The sequence below is a fragment of the Orcinus orca genome, chromosome 3 (assembly GCF_937001465.1).
Source record: "Orcinus orca chromosome 3, mOrcOrc1.1, whole genome shotgun sequence".
Classification (NCBI taxonomy): Eukaryota; Metazoa; Chordata; class Mammalia; order Artiodactyla; family Delphinidae; genus Orcinus; species Orcinus orca.
The window spans coordinates 13,604,162-13,622,135 of record NC_064561.1 but is presented as its reverse complement, the minus strand read 5'-3'; the positions used below and the strand labels follow the sequence as shown (position 1 = coordinate 13,622,135).

At 50.1% G+C, this 17,974-nt stretch overlaps 1 protein-coding gene across 5 annotated transcripts; it reads right to left on the bottom strand.

The window, feature by feature from the left end:
• Positions 1–139: 139 nt before the first annotated feature.
• Positions 140–17,918, bottom strand: AKAP8 (A-kinase anchoring protein 8). Of its 5 annotated transcripts, none has more exons than XM_033401584.2 (15): positions 17,762–17,918; positions 15,173–15,211; positions 13,720–13,752; positions 12,928–13,204; positions 11,995–12,478; positions 11,359–11,488; positions 11,070–11,116; positions 9,648–9,681; positions 7,627–7,714; positions 5,738–5,879; positions 5,276–5,369; positions 4,706–4,836; positions 3,438–3,533; positions 1,638–1,950; positions 140–1,595 (listed from the first exon to the last, which is right to left on the bottom strand). In XM_033401584.2, exons 1-15 carry the CDS (start codon positions 17,778–17,780, stop codon positions 1,405–1,407), a joined length of 2,118 nt encoding a protein of 705 aa, XP_033257475.1. In that variant the 5' UTR covers positions 17,781–17,918; the 3' UTR covers positions 140–1,404. The 5 variants fall into 5 exon arrangements, with proteins under 5 accessions (XP_033257475.1, XP_049563944.1, XP_049563941.1 ...); XM_049707987.1 differs by having other exon boundaries at positions 11,995–12,403; positions 13,147–13,204; XM_049707984.1 differs by lacking the exon at positions 17,762–17,918 and adding an exon at positions 17,192–17,728.
• Positions 17,919–17,974: the final 56 nt, after the last annotated feature.

Sequence of the window (17,974 nt, the reverse complement as noted above, 5' to 3'; positions counted from 1 at the left end):
ATCCTTTTTCAGGCTACTGATGGTCAGTGCCACCTTCTGGCCTCAAGAGAACAAGCTTCAAAGGGCACGCATAACCTGTGACTAAGCCACATCTGTGCAGTAAAAGGAACAATGTTTAGAAAAGATTCATAGGCACCAGTTTCTTCTTACTAAGCAGTTTATTTGTTTTTAGTTCTAACATTGACTTTTTCATAAATATTCATCTCACATCTCCAATAAGGCTCCTTGAGAGCAGTGCCCATATCTAATTTTTATCATGAATTAGCACCTGGTACACAACAGATGCTCATCAAGTATTCTGCTACCTCTTTCCTAACAATTTCCCACTGGCCAATGCTTCCCCAAATGTGACAGTTCAAAGGTTTATAGGAAAACAGACCCAGCGGTATCATTTCAAAAGGGAGGTATCTTTCAATTCTTTTGATTATATGAAAGTATCACTGTTGCTTACTACCCTTTAACACATGCTGGCTTTTCTTCCTTACAGATTCAGAAACTTCCAAAGCAACAGTATTTATCTAAAATAAAATGTTTATTCATTTTCCACGGATAGTATCTATGTATGGCAATTTATACTGGTTTTCCATTCATGAGACATCAAATTTTCTTTTTAAATATATTTAAGTAGAAGTAACTCAACTTAAAGAAAAACAAAACCGAAAAAACCCTGAAGTAATGCAGAGGTGGAACACAAATGAGGTAAAACATTGTAAAGGTGATTCACCAAGGACTAAAGATTGGGAAACAATGCCCTGGGCAAAGTGTTCCCATTCTTGAGGGGTAAGTAGGTATGCTTCTAATGGTGCAGGTGTGTCAGATTCATCAGGCCTTTGAGAGTTCAGTGATGTGACAGGATCAACATCGCATGTTAACAAGATTCTGCTACATCTTGTGAAGGAGAACCACATACCATACAGTGTACCACAAAAGCAGAGATCAAAAACTGAAGCCAAAGCAAATTCATGAAACTTAAAAAAAAAAATCCTTTATAAAGCAAGATATATCCTAGTACTGAACTGCTCCCAGACCAAAAAATAATACAGGGCGGGGGGGGGGGGGGGGCAGGGGTATTGGTGGTTGTGGTGGTGCATTCAGCCACTGGCTGTATTTAACAAGCAAAGTGTCACCAAAATCTACTTATCCAACTTTTATTATTCCAACTACAGTGTAAAGAGAGATGTCACAGCCACTTGTGGGAATGTACAGCTTCTGCAGCCTTCAAACCAAGGCAGAAAGCCACGCAACTCTTAAGACAAGCCTGTGAGGTACACTTTTCTGAAGGAAATGGCTGGGTCTCTTCACCAAAATAGTATTCCAGCATCATATACCCTAGTACTGCTTATAAACCAAAGAAGAAAGAACAATGCATTATATAACACATCCCCTGAAACAGGGAAAGGAGGGTCATTCTGTGGGAATAGTATCTTTGGACTCTGCATCAGTTTGTTCCACTTTGGCTTCTGCAGCAGCTTGGACAGGAGCAGTGACTGTCAAGGTGCCTTCCGACTCTGCTGCCAGGGTTTCCACTTCACCTCCAGCCTTAGCAACTTCACCTCCAGCCTCAGCAGCTTCACCTCCAGCCTCAGCAGCTTCACCTCCAGCCTCAGCAGCTTCACCTCCAGTCTCAGCAGCTTCACCTCCAGCCTCTGCTTCAGTGTTGCCCTTCTCAGGTGCCATTCCACAGGGTGCCTCCGCTTCCAGCTGCTCTCCAGGGTGGGGACCACTAGTGGTCTCAGCTGTGTCCATAGGGCCTTCCTCTTGCGCCAGCATTTTACTACTTTTCGGGGTAGGTGCTCCTTCCCCATCTACTGCCCTCACTGCTGCCGTAATCACCTCAGCTAAGACCTCGGCAGCTACCTCCTCCGGCGTCTCTTCCTTATCCTCACCTCCTAAATTGTCATCTCCTTCTATTTCTGGATCAACGGCTTCACTGGTGAAAGGATCTTCACCCTGGCCAAGAAGAGGAAACACAGGTTAGTGCAGTCTAAAGAACTGTCCAAATGAGAGACTGAGGCTCAGGTTGCTGGGAGTTTATCTTTTTATAATGGGCAGAGTCAAGAGAAACCTTTTAAATCACACCAGGTGAGTCAATCCTACAGCTGCTCAGAGCCCACAGACTCAGAAAAGACATCTCAGAAAAGCTTCACCAGTACTATTTTGCACTTATTATTCAAGCATGTAATGGTGAGGAAACGTTTAAAAGACCTAGGCTTTCTTAACCCAATTAAAGAAAAAAAAAAAAAGCCTCATTTTAACAGGAAGTTAAGGCTCTTTCTTAAGTTTCGATTAAGCACTCAGCCCAGGCATGAAGGTTATCCCCGTTTTACAGAGAAGGATATGAGACTTAAAGATCGTTAACTTGCCAGGTCACACAGCCATTAAACATCAGTCAGGATTCAATCCAAGTGTACCTCTCTCAGAAGCTGAATTTCTCATGAGCATATGCTAAAACTATGTCTAGTTTAGAAAAAGTAAACTAAACATTATCACTAGCAGATTAGAAAATGTGTTTTAAAATACGCTGTTTAGAGAGTTCCCCCGATGGCCTAGTGGTTAGGATTCTGGGCTTTCACTGCCATGGCCCAGGGTTCAATCCCTGGTTGGGGAACTGAGATCCCGCAAGCCGCAAGGTGGGACCCAAAACAAAAACAAATACACTTATTTAGAAGCTTGAGTCTACAGCTGACTCCAGGAACTTTAAGTCTGTTTAAGCCACAAAGTGAACACTGATCAGTTACGGTTCTTAAACCGGTTATTTAGATTCTATCCCTTTATGGTTGAAATGAACTGTCAAACACTGAAGCAGTTAATAACTGAGAGGAGGGCAAACACATCCTAGTCAGGTTATGCTGAATCTTAACTCCCAGCCCTGAACGCTGAAGTCATGGGGCTGAGCACTTAGCAAAATATGTTTCCCAGGGAGGAACCAGAGACTCTTCCAAGCAGCCTCCTCACTAGGGTGCCCTCTTTGGGATTTTTTTCTTACTCTGCTCCTGCTACTCCGTAGTATGGCACCACTGGCTCTTCCCTCCCCCTCGTTCCCCATCTCATTGTTGGTTGTCTCTGCCCGCAAAACCTTGTTTTTAGCTTCTACCTGGACCATTATCATTTACTTTGGTTTGCTGCTTTGTTTTGAAGCATCTCACCAGCGTTTTGCTTGGTATTTTATGGATAGTCAGGGTTTCTCATGGTGAGAGTCAGCACCATCACACAGATTAATCAAGTAGGACCAAACTCCAGAATTCCCAGGCAAGCAGTGAGTCTCAGGAAATGCACAGTTGTGGAATCCCAAGCCCGATACATTCCAACATCTCTCAATTCTTCAAAAGACTCAGAAATGCCAAACACTGCACTCTGGATATAATTCCAAACCCACAGAGTTAGTTCATCCTCCATCTCAAAAGCTCTTCCCATCTACTGGACTCCTGAGCACAAACCTTGAGGTATTTTTCCAGCATCTTCACAATATGTCTGTTGTTCAAAACACTCTTAGCCACATGGAGACTTGTTTTCTTGAACTGTTCAGCAGCCAACTACAAAGGGAATCAAACATGGGCTTTTAAAAATGGCGTGCATAGAGAAGCATGAGAACAAATCAGCCTGGTTACACTCAGCTGCTCTGAGATTAGTCCTATGCAGAGAGACAACTAACATCTTTCTTCACTATGGTAAGTCCCCAAATGCTAGGCTCCAATAATGAGAGAAAGAAGGCACTGGAGAGGCACCGGAACTGAGATTGTGAAATAGTGTTAGAAAAGTCTGATAATCTCGAAAGACAAAAGCACAGGCACACGACTGATGTATACTATGTGCACAAGCAAGGATGAAATAAGAACATTTACAGATCAGAAGCTATGTGGACTCAGTAGGGGAAAAGGGCAAGCTTTTTCTTCAGTTTTTTGAGTTTTATTGACTTTACAAGTAAATTCTAGAGCAAAAGTCTGAATGCTGCAACCATTTGACTGTTCTAGAGCTTGACACATTCATATGATAATCCCATATTTGTACAGGGGTTTTTGGCTGATCTTTAATAATACCAGGAGACGGGTGGGCAGGTAGCTCCAATTTGGTAGTCAGGGTAAACCAACGATAGACAGAGATGCTCAACCAGGGCTTGGCGAGCTACAGCCCGCAGACCAAACGTGGGCACACCCATTCCTTTACTTATGGCCTTTGGCTGCTTTTGCCCATCAGCAGCGGACTTGAGGCGTTAGGCAGGCTTTAGGCAGAGACCTGATGGCCTTCAAAGCTGAAAATATTTACAATTTAACCCTTTAAAAAAAAAAAAATTGCCAACGCCTTGAGCTAAACATTTAGCCTCAGGCCCCATCAGCTAGTAAGGATCAAACCAGTCCTTAGTCCTGGGTCCCCTAGGCCATTCCGCTCTGAGTGGCCCTCAGCCTCAGCTTATAAGAAATCCAGTTTTTCAGCAACTGGGGAATTTACCCGTGTGGTTTACAAAGAACATTCTCAACCCAGGAGAACTGCAGCTACTGAATTTAGTCAATCTCAAGCAACACATTTTTCTCACGTTTTAATAGAAACTGGGGTGCATTTTATAACCACCTAATGAAATGATGGACTTGACGGTATATGGCAAAAGCCCCTAAAGATGTTAGCTTCCCCATAAGAGACAGAAAGTTCAGAACCCCTCCCACTAGCAGCCAGGACTGCCTGCCCCACCCAGCATCAGGGGGGCACTCACCCGGCGGTTGTGATTGTGGTCGACAGAGTGCAGGTGCCGCTGGAGGAGCTGGGGCTGCGCAGGGATCAGCATGTCACAAGCCAGGCAGTGAGCAGCCTCTATTTTCTTGAAGAAGTGCTCCTGGCCAATCCCTGTTGACAAAACCCAAGTCTTGTGGGATCTGGGACAGCATGCAAGTGATGCTTTCTTCCCACTTACTCCCCATCAAGGCCCACGTTTTCTCCCTGTAGCCCCTCTCTAAGTTAGGACAGTTAGGACAGAATCTAAGACGGGCATCACCTGCCCTCCAGAAGGAGTATGGAGACAGACAAATGGCCTCTACACCTGGCAACTTTATACTTAACTTTTCTCATTCTTCTGGTCCTTTCTCTTCAAAGGAGAAAAAAACATCAGAGTGCTTAATGTCACTCCAATAAGCTGCCAGTAGAGGTGTCATCTACATTAGGCCACACTTGAAGGCTTCTTTCCCCTGCTAAGCGCCCCTCCCACTTGTCTTCACGTCACATGCTCAACCACCCCAAGCTGGGCTCTGTGATTTGGAATAGCACACACCCCAGGATCACAACTCACCTTTGAAAGGATCTGGTTTTGGTTTTGTGGTTTCCTTCTCCATCAGTTCCTGACGCCGCTTCTCAATTTTCTTATTCCTGTTTACAATGTATTCCTAGAGAGGTTGTGAGATGGCACCAAAGGAAATGAGGAGAGGGTGACACATGTGGATATTTTCCAACTGCACCAGAGGCAGCCCCCCAAGGGTGACTGCCAAGCCCATGGGGGGCAGTGACAGCCTTATCTCAGCTGCTCCAAGGAAGGGAAGACAGCTATCAGAGCAGCTCCATGGGCAGAATTAGTGGGAACTACAATGACGGGAGCTCTCAGTTGTCCCTCTGACTTCGGGACTTGTACACTGCTATTCTGGAAAACGAAATCTTGACCAAGTTTAGGCCTCTTATTTCCCTTCCCTTCTCTGTGAGGGATCTGACACTTGCAGGATCTGGGAAATGCCATGATGGGAGGCCAAGCGTGACTTACCTGGAGGAACTCCACCGTCTTGTCAGGCAATTTGGTACTTATAAACCGCAGTGTCTCTTTGTGAAATTTGCTTTGCAGATGCTTCTGGATTTCTTCATCTTCAAAGCTACGAAACTTGCACACGGAACAGGCAAACTGAATCCTGGAGAAGGAAGACAAAAAGAAAAGCGGTGATGCACAGATAACCAACTCATCTCTGCTTAGAACTGAAATGGAAATGGGAAAGCAATTTCTGAATTAAGTCTTCTGACTTGTCACAGGGTGTCAGAGTAGCAGTTACCCCAAGTTTCCCCACCTTAAGAATGAGAGTACAACCTTGCAAGTATTTCAGGAAAATGATTCACGTAGCACTTTACTACCTTACCACTCTTTTTGGTGCAAAGGCTCACAAGAGAACAGCCAAAGGTGGAGACTTTTCAGAACTGTGAGCTCCCTAAGTCTCCAGCCCACTGCTCTGGGGGCCTAGTACCTAACTTCATAGCTTCTCAGATGTCTCCTTCTGCAGCCACTCAGAAGATACAAGGCAACCCCAATTTAATACAACAGAGGAACTCCCGAAGACCTCACACAATTCAAAACTCACATATCCTAAGATCAATTCTCCAATGGGACTCAACGTAAAGACATCACAATCAAGTTCTATGAAGGAAAACTGAGGCTTCTTGTGCGCTTTCAAAATCTCACCAAATGCATGCATGCTGTACGGCAAGGGGAGAGCACGCTACAGACCCCCAAACCCCCACAGTGAGGTGCTGCTTCCCTCAGTTCTGCTCCATTTGGGGTGTAATAGCACAGGCCCTGGGGCACTCAGGAGTCCTCCCCTGCCAACTTAGAGATCTGCTGGCCCCCAACGCCTGCCTTCTGATCTCTGGACAAGTGCCACAAGACACTCTTGCCTTTGCAGATACCCCCGAAAGAGGAGTGAAGGGGGAAATCTCCCAGGCCCTACGTGCAGGACTCTCGGTAAGCTACCAAGGAAATACAGGGTTCCTACTTCCCTGCTGCAACTTTACCTCCCCCATGACAATTTCTCCAAGTTTCTTTGAGGATCTTCAGTCACTAGGTATGTTAAAGATTCCTTTAAAAAAGTCATCTCAGTTCCCATGTGGCATGAAAACAGATCTAATATACCTGTCATTTTATTCATCTGTTTAAAAACAAGGATTTCAATGAATTCTGTGTAACACTTGGAACTCCTACTTTTCAGTTCCTGGCTTTCCAGCCTCTACTGTTAGCTCTTTCGCTAAGCATTTCTTTGCACAGGGAAACCACTACCCCCATTTAAGCCTCAAGGGCAAGGGTTCCCTTCCAAGTCATCAAGAGAACCTGTGCATAGAGACATAACCACCTGTGGTCATGGGCCTCATCAACCACGCACTCACGTGGCCACCTGTGGTTTACGGGGAGAGGCGCATGGTGTGGTCACAGCACACAGCCCTTTGGGGTTTGCACTTTTGCATTTTTTTCTATTTAGACACAAAACCTTGAAGGTAGCAACTATACATATATAATCGTCACATCAAACTCCACAGGTGGTTTGGATTTATGTGGACGAGGGACCCAAAGCACCTTCTTGGCAGCTATGCTGAATGAACTTCACCTGTCTGGGATGACAGACACAAGCCAGGGGGCAAGGGAACTCCTCACAGCCCTGCAGGAGGGCAATCAAGAGAGCCGCCAGCTGGGAATGTGAGGCCACACAGACCCACCAGCAAGAATAAGATTCAGTGTGTTTCCCAAGTTTTGTCTCCCATCGACCTGACTTGGATTTTCTGACATACACCTGGAGTCAGAAGATCAAACCAGGCCCCCCCCGCATGTGGAGTGATGACAGATGAGCTCAGGGGAGTCTTGACAGTGCTCACCTCCCACCTCGCCTGCCTCCTCACCTGTCAGCTGCTCGGTCTCTCATCCTGTCTCTCCTCCTTTGCTTCTCCCTCCTCTTCTTCACTTCATCATCCTCATCGTCCTTCTCTCCTGCAACAGAAAAGTTCCTTCGAGACACTCTGAGGAGCCTGCAGATGAGCTGAGCACCAGGGCCTTGAATGGGGGCCACAGTTCGGCCACCACACCCCATGCCCTGCCACGGCCTCCACACATGGCGGGGGCAGGACACCCTGAGGTACCAAAGGGCTGTCAAAGGCTCCCAACAGGGGTGGCCTTTGATGAGAACCCTCAGTAGTTCCCAAGGGAGTCACCTCACTCCCCCCATGGTCTGATAAGGCTGGCATGGGCCAGGGACATGGCCCGCCCATCCCACTCACACCATGGCCCACCTGCTCTCTGTGTCCTTCCCTATCTTGCTTTTCTAATCCAGCACCCTACAATTGGGTCTTCTCCCAATGTTACTTAAGGAGAGAGAGAAGCAATTCTTCCCAGATAAAGAGGCAGCAGCTGGAAGGCCTCAGAAAATAAAGCAAGCCACTCTGCTGCCCTCCGTCCCACCTCTAGGTGGACCATGACAACTGTCCCATTGGCCTCCTCTGAACTAGGGCCTTAGCAGGTCTGACAATCCCTGGTGGCCCAAACTCTATCTTCCACTCACAAAAACCGTCAATCTAGGGCTTTCCCAAGAATATGTGGGAAGCAATCCCAGAAATAAAAATGGGAAGAGACCAACTGGTCCTCCGTCCATCCCGTGGGGCCAGTGTGGGAGCTCCTCTGAGAGCTGTGCAGCCCAGAGTCCCAGCATGAGGCGAGGCCAGGCCAGGTCACCGCGGCTCAGGGCCAGGGCCAGACACTGAAAAAAGGTTGGATAAGCATCTGAACTGTAACCCCTACCCCTGATGCCAGTCACGAGACTGTCCCACGAAGATGGCGACCGGCGTGCGCTGCTCAGAAGCCTCTCAAAAGGGCGTGTGGGATATTTGGCAAGAGGTCACTGCCTGAAACTATTACTGCTGTTTAATAGCAAAGTCATCCCGGGTAGGTAGCAGGACCTGCGCGCAATAAACACGTCACCTTTGCTTTAGCATTTACCCCGCTGCATGAGCTGCAAAATGCTCTCTGTGGTCCCATGCTATAAACGTTAACTGCCTCAATAAACAGGGCAGGAGGACCTCAGAGGGTTGGCTAAACCTGAACATATGAGAGAAGGAGCATCTAAGCCAGGGGCCTTCAGAATTTACGGGAGCAGAGTCACACAGGAGGCAGCCTGTGATTCTTAGGGGAAACCAGCTATGGACAGACCCATGGGAACAGGAAAAGAAACAAGTGGCTGCTTCTCCACATCCCCCTGAAGGGCTTAACACTGCTCTGTTCTTGCTGCTTATTTTGGTCTCTTAGGTTTCCCTCGCTCGAACTGGTGAGATCTGCTGAGCAGTGACTGCCTCTGGAGGATCTGGGCCTGAGTGTCCCGACTGTCCCCCCCCTTCCCGAGCTCCCCACCCAGGCAGGTGTCTGAACTCTGCCCCATGCCGTGCCAGTGTCCCCACCACAGAGGCTGAGAGCATGGCCCTGGCCTGGCAAGCAAGGGAACTGTGGACAGAATGAAGCCCAGGAGAGAACAGTACAGGGACCTGCACTGGCCAAGGGGGGAGCAGAGAAGACAAGCTGGAGGGCACCTTTTCTTTTCTCTCTTGCATTTCTGAGACTCTCCCTTCCCTACCACTGCGAGCTATTGCAGACACCCAGAGATGAGTTTCCCCCTGCCTCTGCAGCCTGCACTGAGCGAGGCAAACAGACCTGTCTCCAGCAAGTGTTGCTCCAAACTCCAAGGCAAAGCCTCGGGGTGACTGGCATGGCTAAGGCCCACCTTGCAGGCAGGGCCCCTCTTCTTCCCTGAGCCACAAGCCCCTCCACCCAGGCCCTGGGCTCGCTCAGAAACCCAGCCCGCCTGGGCATTAGGCAGTGAGTGCAAGGTAGCTGGGCAGACACAGGAAAGCTCAAAGGGATGCTGGGTGATGCCTACCTCTCTGCCTCCCGGATTCGAAGAATTCGTCCTCCTAAAAAGGCACAAAGTCAGACCGTGAGGTGGAATTTCTAGAACTCTCCACGACCAGCCCAGCACCCTGCCACCACCTGGTGGTCGCTGTGCCACCAGGAACACCCCCAAAATGTGTCAGGACAAGTTCCACGGCCATGGGATGGAGCCTGAGTGTCCTCTCACTAGTCCTGGTTGCCTTCTGAGATTCTGTGATGATGACTAACTTGCTTTTTTATTAAAGACACAGTCCAGCTTTTAGTTCTTCCTAAAGCTAGAGAACTACCTCTGGCAAGTGAACGGTTCTGCACATGGGAAGACCAAGAGCCCATCCATCAACTGTGTTAAGCAACCTCGATTTGTAGGAAGCTAGTTCCTGCACTCTTTAATGAAAATGGGCTTTATGAAGTTTCCCAGCTACTTGTTTACGTTATAACAAGCCAGGTATAGATAAAAACAACTCATCTAACTGAAAACTGAAACTGAGGCCATTCCTTAGACATTAAGCTAAAGATTAAATTAGCAATCAGCAGATATGCAGAGATTTTCAGACTCAAGATCTAAGCAACCTAGACATGGAGCAAGCAAGACCCTCAGAAAAGTTGAAAATTCACTGTATCCTGCCCCTTCCTCCCCTTCCCCAAACTCGTCTGACCATCAGAAGCACCTGGATGAAGCCTTCATACACCCAGATTTCCAGGCCCTACCCCAGACCTGGATCAGAATTTGCAGGAGGTGGCGAAGGCTTGCTCCCCAGGTGCTTGTGCATGGTCCTGGCTAAGAGCCAGCCTTCAACACCCATCTCCCATGACTGGTTTTGAGAGTTGAATGACAAGGATGCAGCTCAGCACCAGCACAGAGCTGGCAGCAAATGAGTCTTCGGCGCTTGTTTGAAAGCCTCAGCCTACACAGCCACTGCAGTTACCACGTGTATAGCTAGGCACATCACTGCGAGGACACAGGTATGGCTGGGGAGAGGGCTGGGAAGGTCTTCAAGAAAAGAAGGATTGTTGCAAGTGGAAAACTCTTAGAAACCTAGCTGCAAATCTGATTATTAAATCTACTCATGAGGGCTTCCCTGGTGGCGCAGTGGTTGAGAGTCCGCCTGCCGATGCAGGGGACACGGGTTCGTGCCCCGGTCCGGGAAGATCCCACATGCCGCGGAGCGGCTGGGCCCGTGAGCCATGGCCGCTGAGCCTGCACGTCCGGAGCCTGTGCTCCGCAACGGGAGAGGCCACACAGTGAGAGGCCCGCGCCGCAAAAAAAAAAAAAAAAAAAAAAAATCTACTCATGAGGTAGAGTTGAGTCTACCACAGCAACTGTTTCTGCCTCTTTGTAAGGAAGACACTAAAGTAAGGAAAAAATCCCACACTAGAGACACTGGAGGTTGATGAGTAAAGGCGTACTTACACCCCTGAATTCTTCATCTCCTGACCGGAAGTCACCAGCTCCATCATCTACCAAACACAAAGGAATAGGTAAAGTCAGCACCTCGGCAGCTGGCCCACTCCCTGTTTTCACCTCCCAAACTCACTGTCCAGAGTGACTGCGCTTGTCCTGACTACAGTGGGGATTTTGAGAGTGCAGGTGACACACACAGCCCTTGAGTTCCTGTGTGTCCCCTGTCCAGACAAGCAGGCAGAACACGAAGCATGCAACTGACTCATACACAGCTGGGCCTACTGGCCCCAGGGCATACCGTTTTCAGAAAAATCTCCTTCACTGTCAGCCCGGGCTTGTTTGGTGTCTGGCTCATCGTAAATCTGCAACTGCTTCCGTTTCCTGCCCAAGCTATCTGGGCCGCAGCGATCAAACTCTCTCCGCCTAGGCTACAGACAAAAGCATATTCCAATGCATTGCTTACTCGGACGGTTAACATACCCCAGAGAAATGAAGAACAAAGAGGTTGTAAGATCAGAGAACAAGGACAGAAAAGGTCTTTTCAGAAAGCAAAGAAATACAACATGGTTGGACGCCCCCACCCCAACCAAAACACAAAAATTTTATGCTGAGTGAAAGAACCCAGACACAAAAGGCCAAGTATTATATGACTGCATTCGTATGAAACGTCCAGAAAAAACAAATCTACAGAGACAGAAAAGTACATTAGTGGCTGCCAGGGGCTGGGGGAGAGAACGGGGAAAGACTGCTAATAACAGAGGTTTCTTTCTGGCATGACGGAAACGCTCTAAAATTATGTGGTGGTGAAGGATGCACAATTCTGTACGTTTTTACTAAAAGTTGAAGTGCATTTTAAAATATGAGTGAATCTTACAGACAAAGCTATTTAAAAGGAAAAGCAAATAAGGCAGATGAGAACTTGGCAAGGGCATACCCGATCTCTCATCCGGGTCTGTGACCGGCCACATCCGTAGGGCATAGAGCTGTCATAACCACCTGCCCCCTGCATGCCCATCACGCCAAAGTCAGGGGCCATGGACTGGGAGAAGAGGGAAGGTGGAGGCCTGCTGGCGGAGGGGCCTCCCAGGCCCCGCCCACCCACATAGTTCATTTCCGTCCATGGAGCAGAAAGAGGCTCAGAAGAGGCTGCAGGTGGCATGAAGGGGTCGCTGCGCATAAAGGTGCCGGGGTTGCTGCGGTCCTGGAAGCGGCCCTGGCCTCGGCCCCGCATGAAGTCATCGAGGGAGCCCCGCTCACGGGCTGGGTCCCGGCAGTCACTGTACTGACCACCAAAGCCACCATTGCGGTCGGGCCCCAGGTCAAAGTCATAGTCGTAGCTGTAGCTGGGGCGGTAAGGATTGTGCTCGGGCAGGCAAGGCCTGGAATCATAGGACTCGAACGACTGGAAGCGGAAGGAGCTGCAAAGAAAGCACAACCCATCACCACACTGTCCAGGCACCTCAACGCCTCCTGCAAAGCTGACTTCCCTATATTCAGAACAGCAAAGCCAAACCACCACGCATCCCTCCTAAATGCTCAGGAAATAAAACAGACCAAAATCCCTTTCAAACACTGTTGAAAAGGGGCCTGAAGCCCTGGCCACAGGAATGGGGAGAGTCTGCTAGGCGCCTGAAACAGAAATAAGGAGTCTGGCATAGTTTAGCTAACAGTCATGCCCTAAGCCCCACCACTCAAGAAACCAGCAAGTCCTATTACATGCCTCGGCCCCAACAATGGCTCAATTTATCTATCCTACACTCAGGAGGGAGCTGGAGAAGAGCCCTCCCTGGAAGAGCAGGTGCCCACTCCCGTCTACACAAAGCTGGGCATGCGGGATCCCCCGGGAAGGGCTCAGGTCTATAATCACCTCTCCCGGTCCTGCATGCCCTCCCCACTGCCGCTGCTCCCGCCCCTGCCTCCTTCCTTGGACATCATGTCCAAACGCTGGTTGATCTTGGCAATGAGGGAGTCAGAATTGTCGGTGCACGGCTCTGGGCCATAAGAAGCCATATGCATGGCAGGGCCCCCAGGTGCCAGGCCATCACTGGCCTTGGTGGCCTCCCATGAGGCTGGGCCGTAGCTGTACGTTGCTCCTGTGGTGACGCTGGTGTTCTGGGCACCATAATAATTGTAGTTTTCATAACCTGACAGAGGGAAGAAAAACTAAATCAGATCTCAGCAGCCACAAGGCCAGCCCATGGTGGACAAGTCTGGGGAGGAGCACCCACTGCCCACGGAGAAGGAAAAGGGTCATGGGTCCAGGTGCTTCTGGCATTACCCCAACACTGCCAAGAGGCAGCAGGAGGAGGGCAGGGGCACGGCCTCAACTCTGAGCAATGGGTTTTCTATACCAGATCCTAAGACTTGCTTCTCATTCAAAGCGAGAGCCCAGGAGCCAGCAGTTGGGACTACTGACGGACCCACCAAAGAGCTGCTGCTCCCAGAATACAACCACAACTCTCCCCACCCCCCATATCCAGCAAGTTCCCCTGGAGGCCTGCCCCCCAGCCCTCCTCAACACCTCAGGTCCAGTCTGTTGAGCCTTCACAACAGCTGTGAGCACGTCTAGGAGTGAAGTTGGGGATCCCTGCACCCCAGCCTCTCTAGGTAGCTGATCGGAGGCCCACTCACCCACCCATGGACCCCCAGAAGGGCCTACCTTGCCAACTGGCCACACCAGTTCCATATGCACCTTAGAAGAAACAAAAACATACGAGTTTTGTTTGCAAAACAAAGGCATCTGAGACACATCCCCTCCCCCCACCACAGCCGGGCGCTGAAGAACAGTTATCGCCTCATCCACTATGCACAGGCCAGGGTTGAGGGTGGCTATGTCAGTGCTCCAGGAGGCACCCTTGGCTGCCCATTATGGCCAGGAAAGGCTGCAATCCACTAGCTGTAAAACTCGTTTCCTACAGAGCACTCAGCGGAGCACAGTCAGGGCTTCTCTCCTAAGCAAGCCTGATCTCCTCCATTAGGGCAACAGAAAGGACACAGCAGCCTTTTTCCAGGAAGCTTGTCCAGCGTGGGCCACCAGCCAAGAGGCCGCCCAGGCCAGGTCCCTAGGTAGAGAGCCCTTCTAAAGTGCCAGTTCTCACCAGGAGCCAGAACTAAGGCACTGCCAACAGCACGGAGAGTGCACTGGTGGAAAATCATGTCCCTAACTCAACTGAGCAAGGGGTCGTCATGTGCCTGAATAACACAGACCTCCTCCTGGGAAACTCAGTGATGGGCAGAAAAGTCACCCTGCTCCTAGTGGTGCTAGAGCCAAGCTCCAGGCTCAGAAAACAAAGTAAACCCTCATCCCATCCCCTGGAACAGATGCTGGCAAAAAGAAGAAAACCTCGCCCACCAAAAAGCACATTCTGGTACTTCAGACACACTTAGCACCATGATATAGACTCACAAGCAGGGTCAGCAAACGGGCCAAATCTAGTCCATAGCCCAGTTTTTGTAGGGCCTGCAAGCTAAGAATGGGTTTTATGTTTTTAAATGGTCAGGAAAGAAAAAAAAACATAATCAAAAGAATACTTCATAACATACGAATTTTGACAAAAGACACATCATTTACACATTTGTCAAAACTCATAGAACTGTTTAACAGAGTTAACGTTAATATAAACTCTAGGCTATAGTTAATAACAATACATCAACATTGGTTTATAAATTGTAACATATAAGGGAACTGTACTGGGGTGAAGGTAGGGGGAGTGTATGGAATTCTATGCACTATCTGCTCAATCCTATAAACTAAAGCTACTAAAAAATAAAGTCTATTAATTATAAAAACCTTTCGTTATACCCTCGGTTATTTACTTAGAATTAAACGACAAAAGTTGTTAAAAGAAAGACTATTCCGCAACACATGAAAATCATACGATATGCAAATTCCAGTGTCTTTAAGTAAATATTATCGGCACACTGGCCTACCTACTTGTTTATAAACTGCCTATGGTGGCTTTTGCTCTACAGAGACCATGTAGCCTGCAAAGCGCCCCCAAATTTACTATCTGGCCCTTTACAAAAAAGGTTTCTTGGTCCCAGCTATGTCATGCTGGTGCTGGGGGGTGGGTAGCCCATGCCTCCCTGAAAAGCAGGTCCATCCCACTTACCCTGGGTGTTGGTAGGTCCAGCACTCCATGCCCCATAGCCTGTGAACAGATCTGTGAGTTAGGGTCATATGTGTCATACCAGAGAACAAGTGCTTCTGAGATGCTCTGAGGAACATAAAAGAATCTCCTTGAAGGAGTTCAGTGCCAGCCTTACAAGAAGGCAGCACAACCACAACAGTGTTTCCTTAAATGTCATCCCACAGCTGGGTTTTGCATTATCACACTCCACCTGCCTGAGGTCAAAGCAGAAAAAAGAGGAGGTGGATGGGCTTCCGGGACAGTTCTGTCCATTGCCTGAGGAGGGACCTTGACCTAAGCCTCAACCCGCAGCTGAGGAAGACACAGAACCAGCCACCAGCTAGCTCATCATTAGGACACAGTCCCCCGCCCCCACCCCAAGCAGCCATAAGTATCCCACAACTGAGAACAAACTTCGAAAATCTGGAGACAACAGCTGTGCCTCTCTAGGCCTCGCTTCTGTGTGACTCTGAACCGTCCAATGCTCTGCTGGGCCTTGAAGTCCCAGGGCTTCAGCCTGGCCCTAAGGCATCAGACTGCACTCCTCTCTGTGGTGGCTCCCTCTGCCCCTCCAGACATTCCCATGATAGCATCTGTCTAGCCCTGCTTCATCTGTGTCCCTGGAGCCTGGCACAGAGCTGGGCACGGGCAACCATTCATACCTGTCAAACGACTTCACCTTTACAAAGCCTCCTCTCTCTCAAATACATCCTTTCTCTCCTACCAGGACAACCCAAACCACTGAGTGCCTACTGTATGCAACACACGACGGGCACTCAGCACACATTAGTTGTGACATTCAGAGAATGACATTCAGAGATGTTGTGGGAGCTAAGGCTCAGAGGTTAGGGGACTTGATCCAAAGTCACCCTGCTGAAGGTTACGACCTCCCCATGTCACACAGCTTTCCACATCTGTGCAGCAGAAAAGCAGTGATTCTAACAGCAACTGACCAACTGTGGGGCACTGGTCTAACTAAGGAGCATGTGGTATTCACATAACCTCACAATGACCCTTGAGATAGGTACTACTTACTCTGTCGTACACAGAGACTCCAGAGGATAAGTCACTTGCCCAAGAACATGGAGCTGAGAAGAACAAGGACCTGGACCCAGATCGAGGTGCCTCCTATGGCCAAACAGTAACTCTTAAGACTCAACAAATCTTAGGAAATAACTCTAGATCAGGGAGGCCTCTGCATCTAAACCGAGTCTGAAAAGGTTTTAAGTAAGCAGGAAGATGGGTGTGTGTGTGTGTGTGTGTGTGTGTGTGTGTGTGTGTGTGTGTGTGTGACCTCTCCAAGCTAAGGGCATGCATAAAGCAGAATTACTACTAGCTGAAAACTCTGGTAGGGAGGCAGGTAAAGAAGAGTGAGATCCAGTCACACTGCAGAAAAGACAGGAGTACCAGGTAGAGCCACAAGCACACCATGCACCTCAGGACCTCTCTGCTTCTCTGCAATTCCTGCTGCTGGCCTCCTGCTAATGCTGCCACCTTTCAAAACATGCGCCTTCGCTGCGGCAGCCATGATCAGATCGCTTACTTCTCGAACCTCATACACCTGAATAGGGATCTGCGCCGGGTCAAGCCCAACCCTGCATATTCCAACTGTTCCCTGCGGGCAAACGCGGCTTCCAGCATAGAGCAAAGGCCTCCCAGGAGGCTCAGATTCCAAAGACTGAGAGCAGATCGCCCAAGAAGGTCCGTCCTGCCGCAGGCCCTAAAACCCAAGTGAGTAAGGGCACGTTCCCTCTCACACAGCCCCTCTGGCGTTTCCAGGCCACCACAAAGGACTGCCTTAAGGAAAGCCCCCAATCTGTCACGACCCCAAAGCTCATCGGGTTTCCAAGCTTTGACCAAGATACCCCGCATGTGACCCTTAAATGTGTCGTCCCCGATCTGCACGAGCTAGGTCCGCGGTAGGCGCCCAGTGAGGCTAACCACTGCAGAGGCCGCACTAGGCCCCGCTGCTCTGCACCGCGGGCCTGGCGGGGTCCAAACCTGCGCCGCCCATACGGCTTCCGGGACCGGCGCCCCAGATCACGTGTGCCGCGCGGAGACCCCAGCCAAGCCCCGCAGGTCCCCGGACAGGCCCGACGGCCCGGAAAGAGGCAGCGGTTCCACCTCGGCTCCCGGCCGAAGACCCCGCGCCCCACAAACTCGCGCCATAGCTCCGCCCCCCGGCGCCGCCATTTTGTGGCGTCTTCCAAAAGGGACAGCAAGCCTGCTAGCGGCGAGGATCCGCACGGCCCGGCCAACCCCGCCAGGGTTAAGGAACTGAAACTGCCCCAACCGCCTGAGGCGCCCCCCGAAGCCCGCCGCAGCGTCGGCACGCCGAAATCTGCCAACTTCCTCAGGCCCTGTCGGCCAATCCGCACGCAGCGCCCCGGGAGCGACGGGGCCGAGATCCAATAAGCTGCGCGCGCGCGCCCCTGCCGCCTCGCCGCAGGGCCGGACTGCGGTAACCGCGCTCGGGTGTAGTCCCCGGCCCGCAGCCCTCTGCGTGGTGGTGGCCCTGCCGCCCGGGCACCACCTGCCGGTCCCACCCCGCACTGAGTTACCCACACTAACCTCCGTAGCCCTGCTCCATGTCTTCAGCTCGGCCCGCCAGCAGCTCCTTTTTCTAAGCCACCACAGGACGCATGCGCCCAACGCACTTCCCGCCGTCCTCTACTGGTAGACCAGACGCATGTGTCACCCCTTCCACGGGCTACCATTGGCTGGAGTTCACAGCGGGACCGCCCTTACCACCCCAGCTGGCCTTCCGGTTGTTGTGGATCGGTG

Coding starts and splice junctions, on each gene's coding strand:
- AKAP8 (XM_033401584.2), bottom strand. Junction 5,370..5,737: donor AGACGGTGGAGTTCCTCCAG/GTAAGTCACGCT, acceptor CAACCTCTCTAG/GAATACATTGTAAACAGGAA. Junction 4,837..5,275: donor AAAACCAGATCCTTTCAAAG/GTGAGTTGTGAT, acceptor TTTTGTCAACAG/GGATTGGCCAGGAGCACTTC.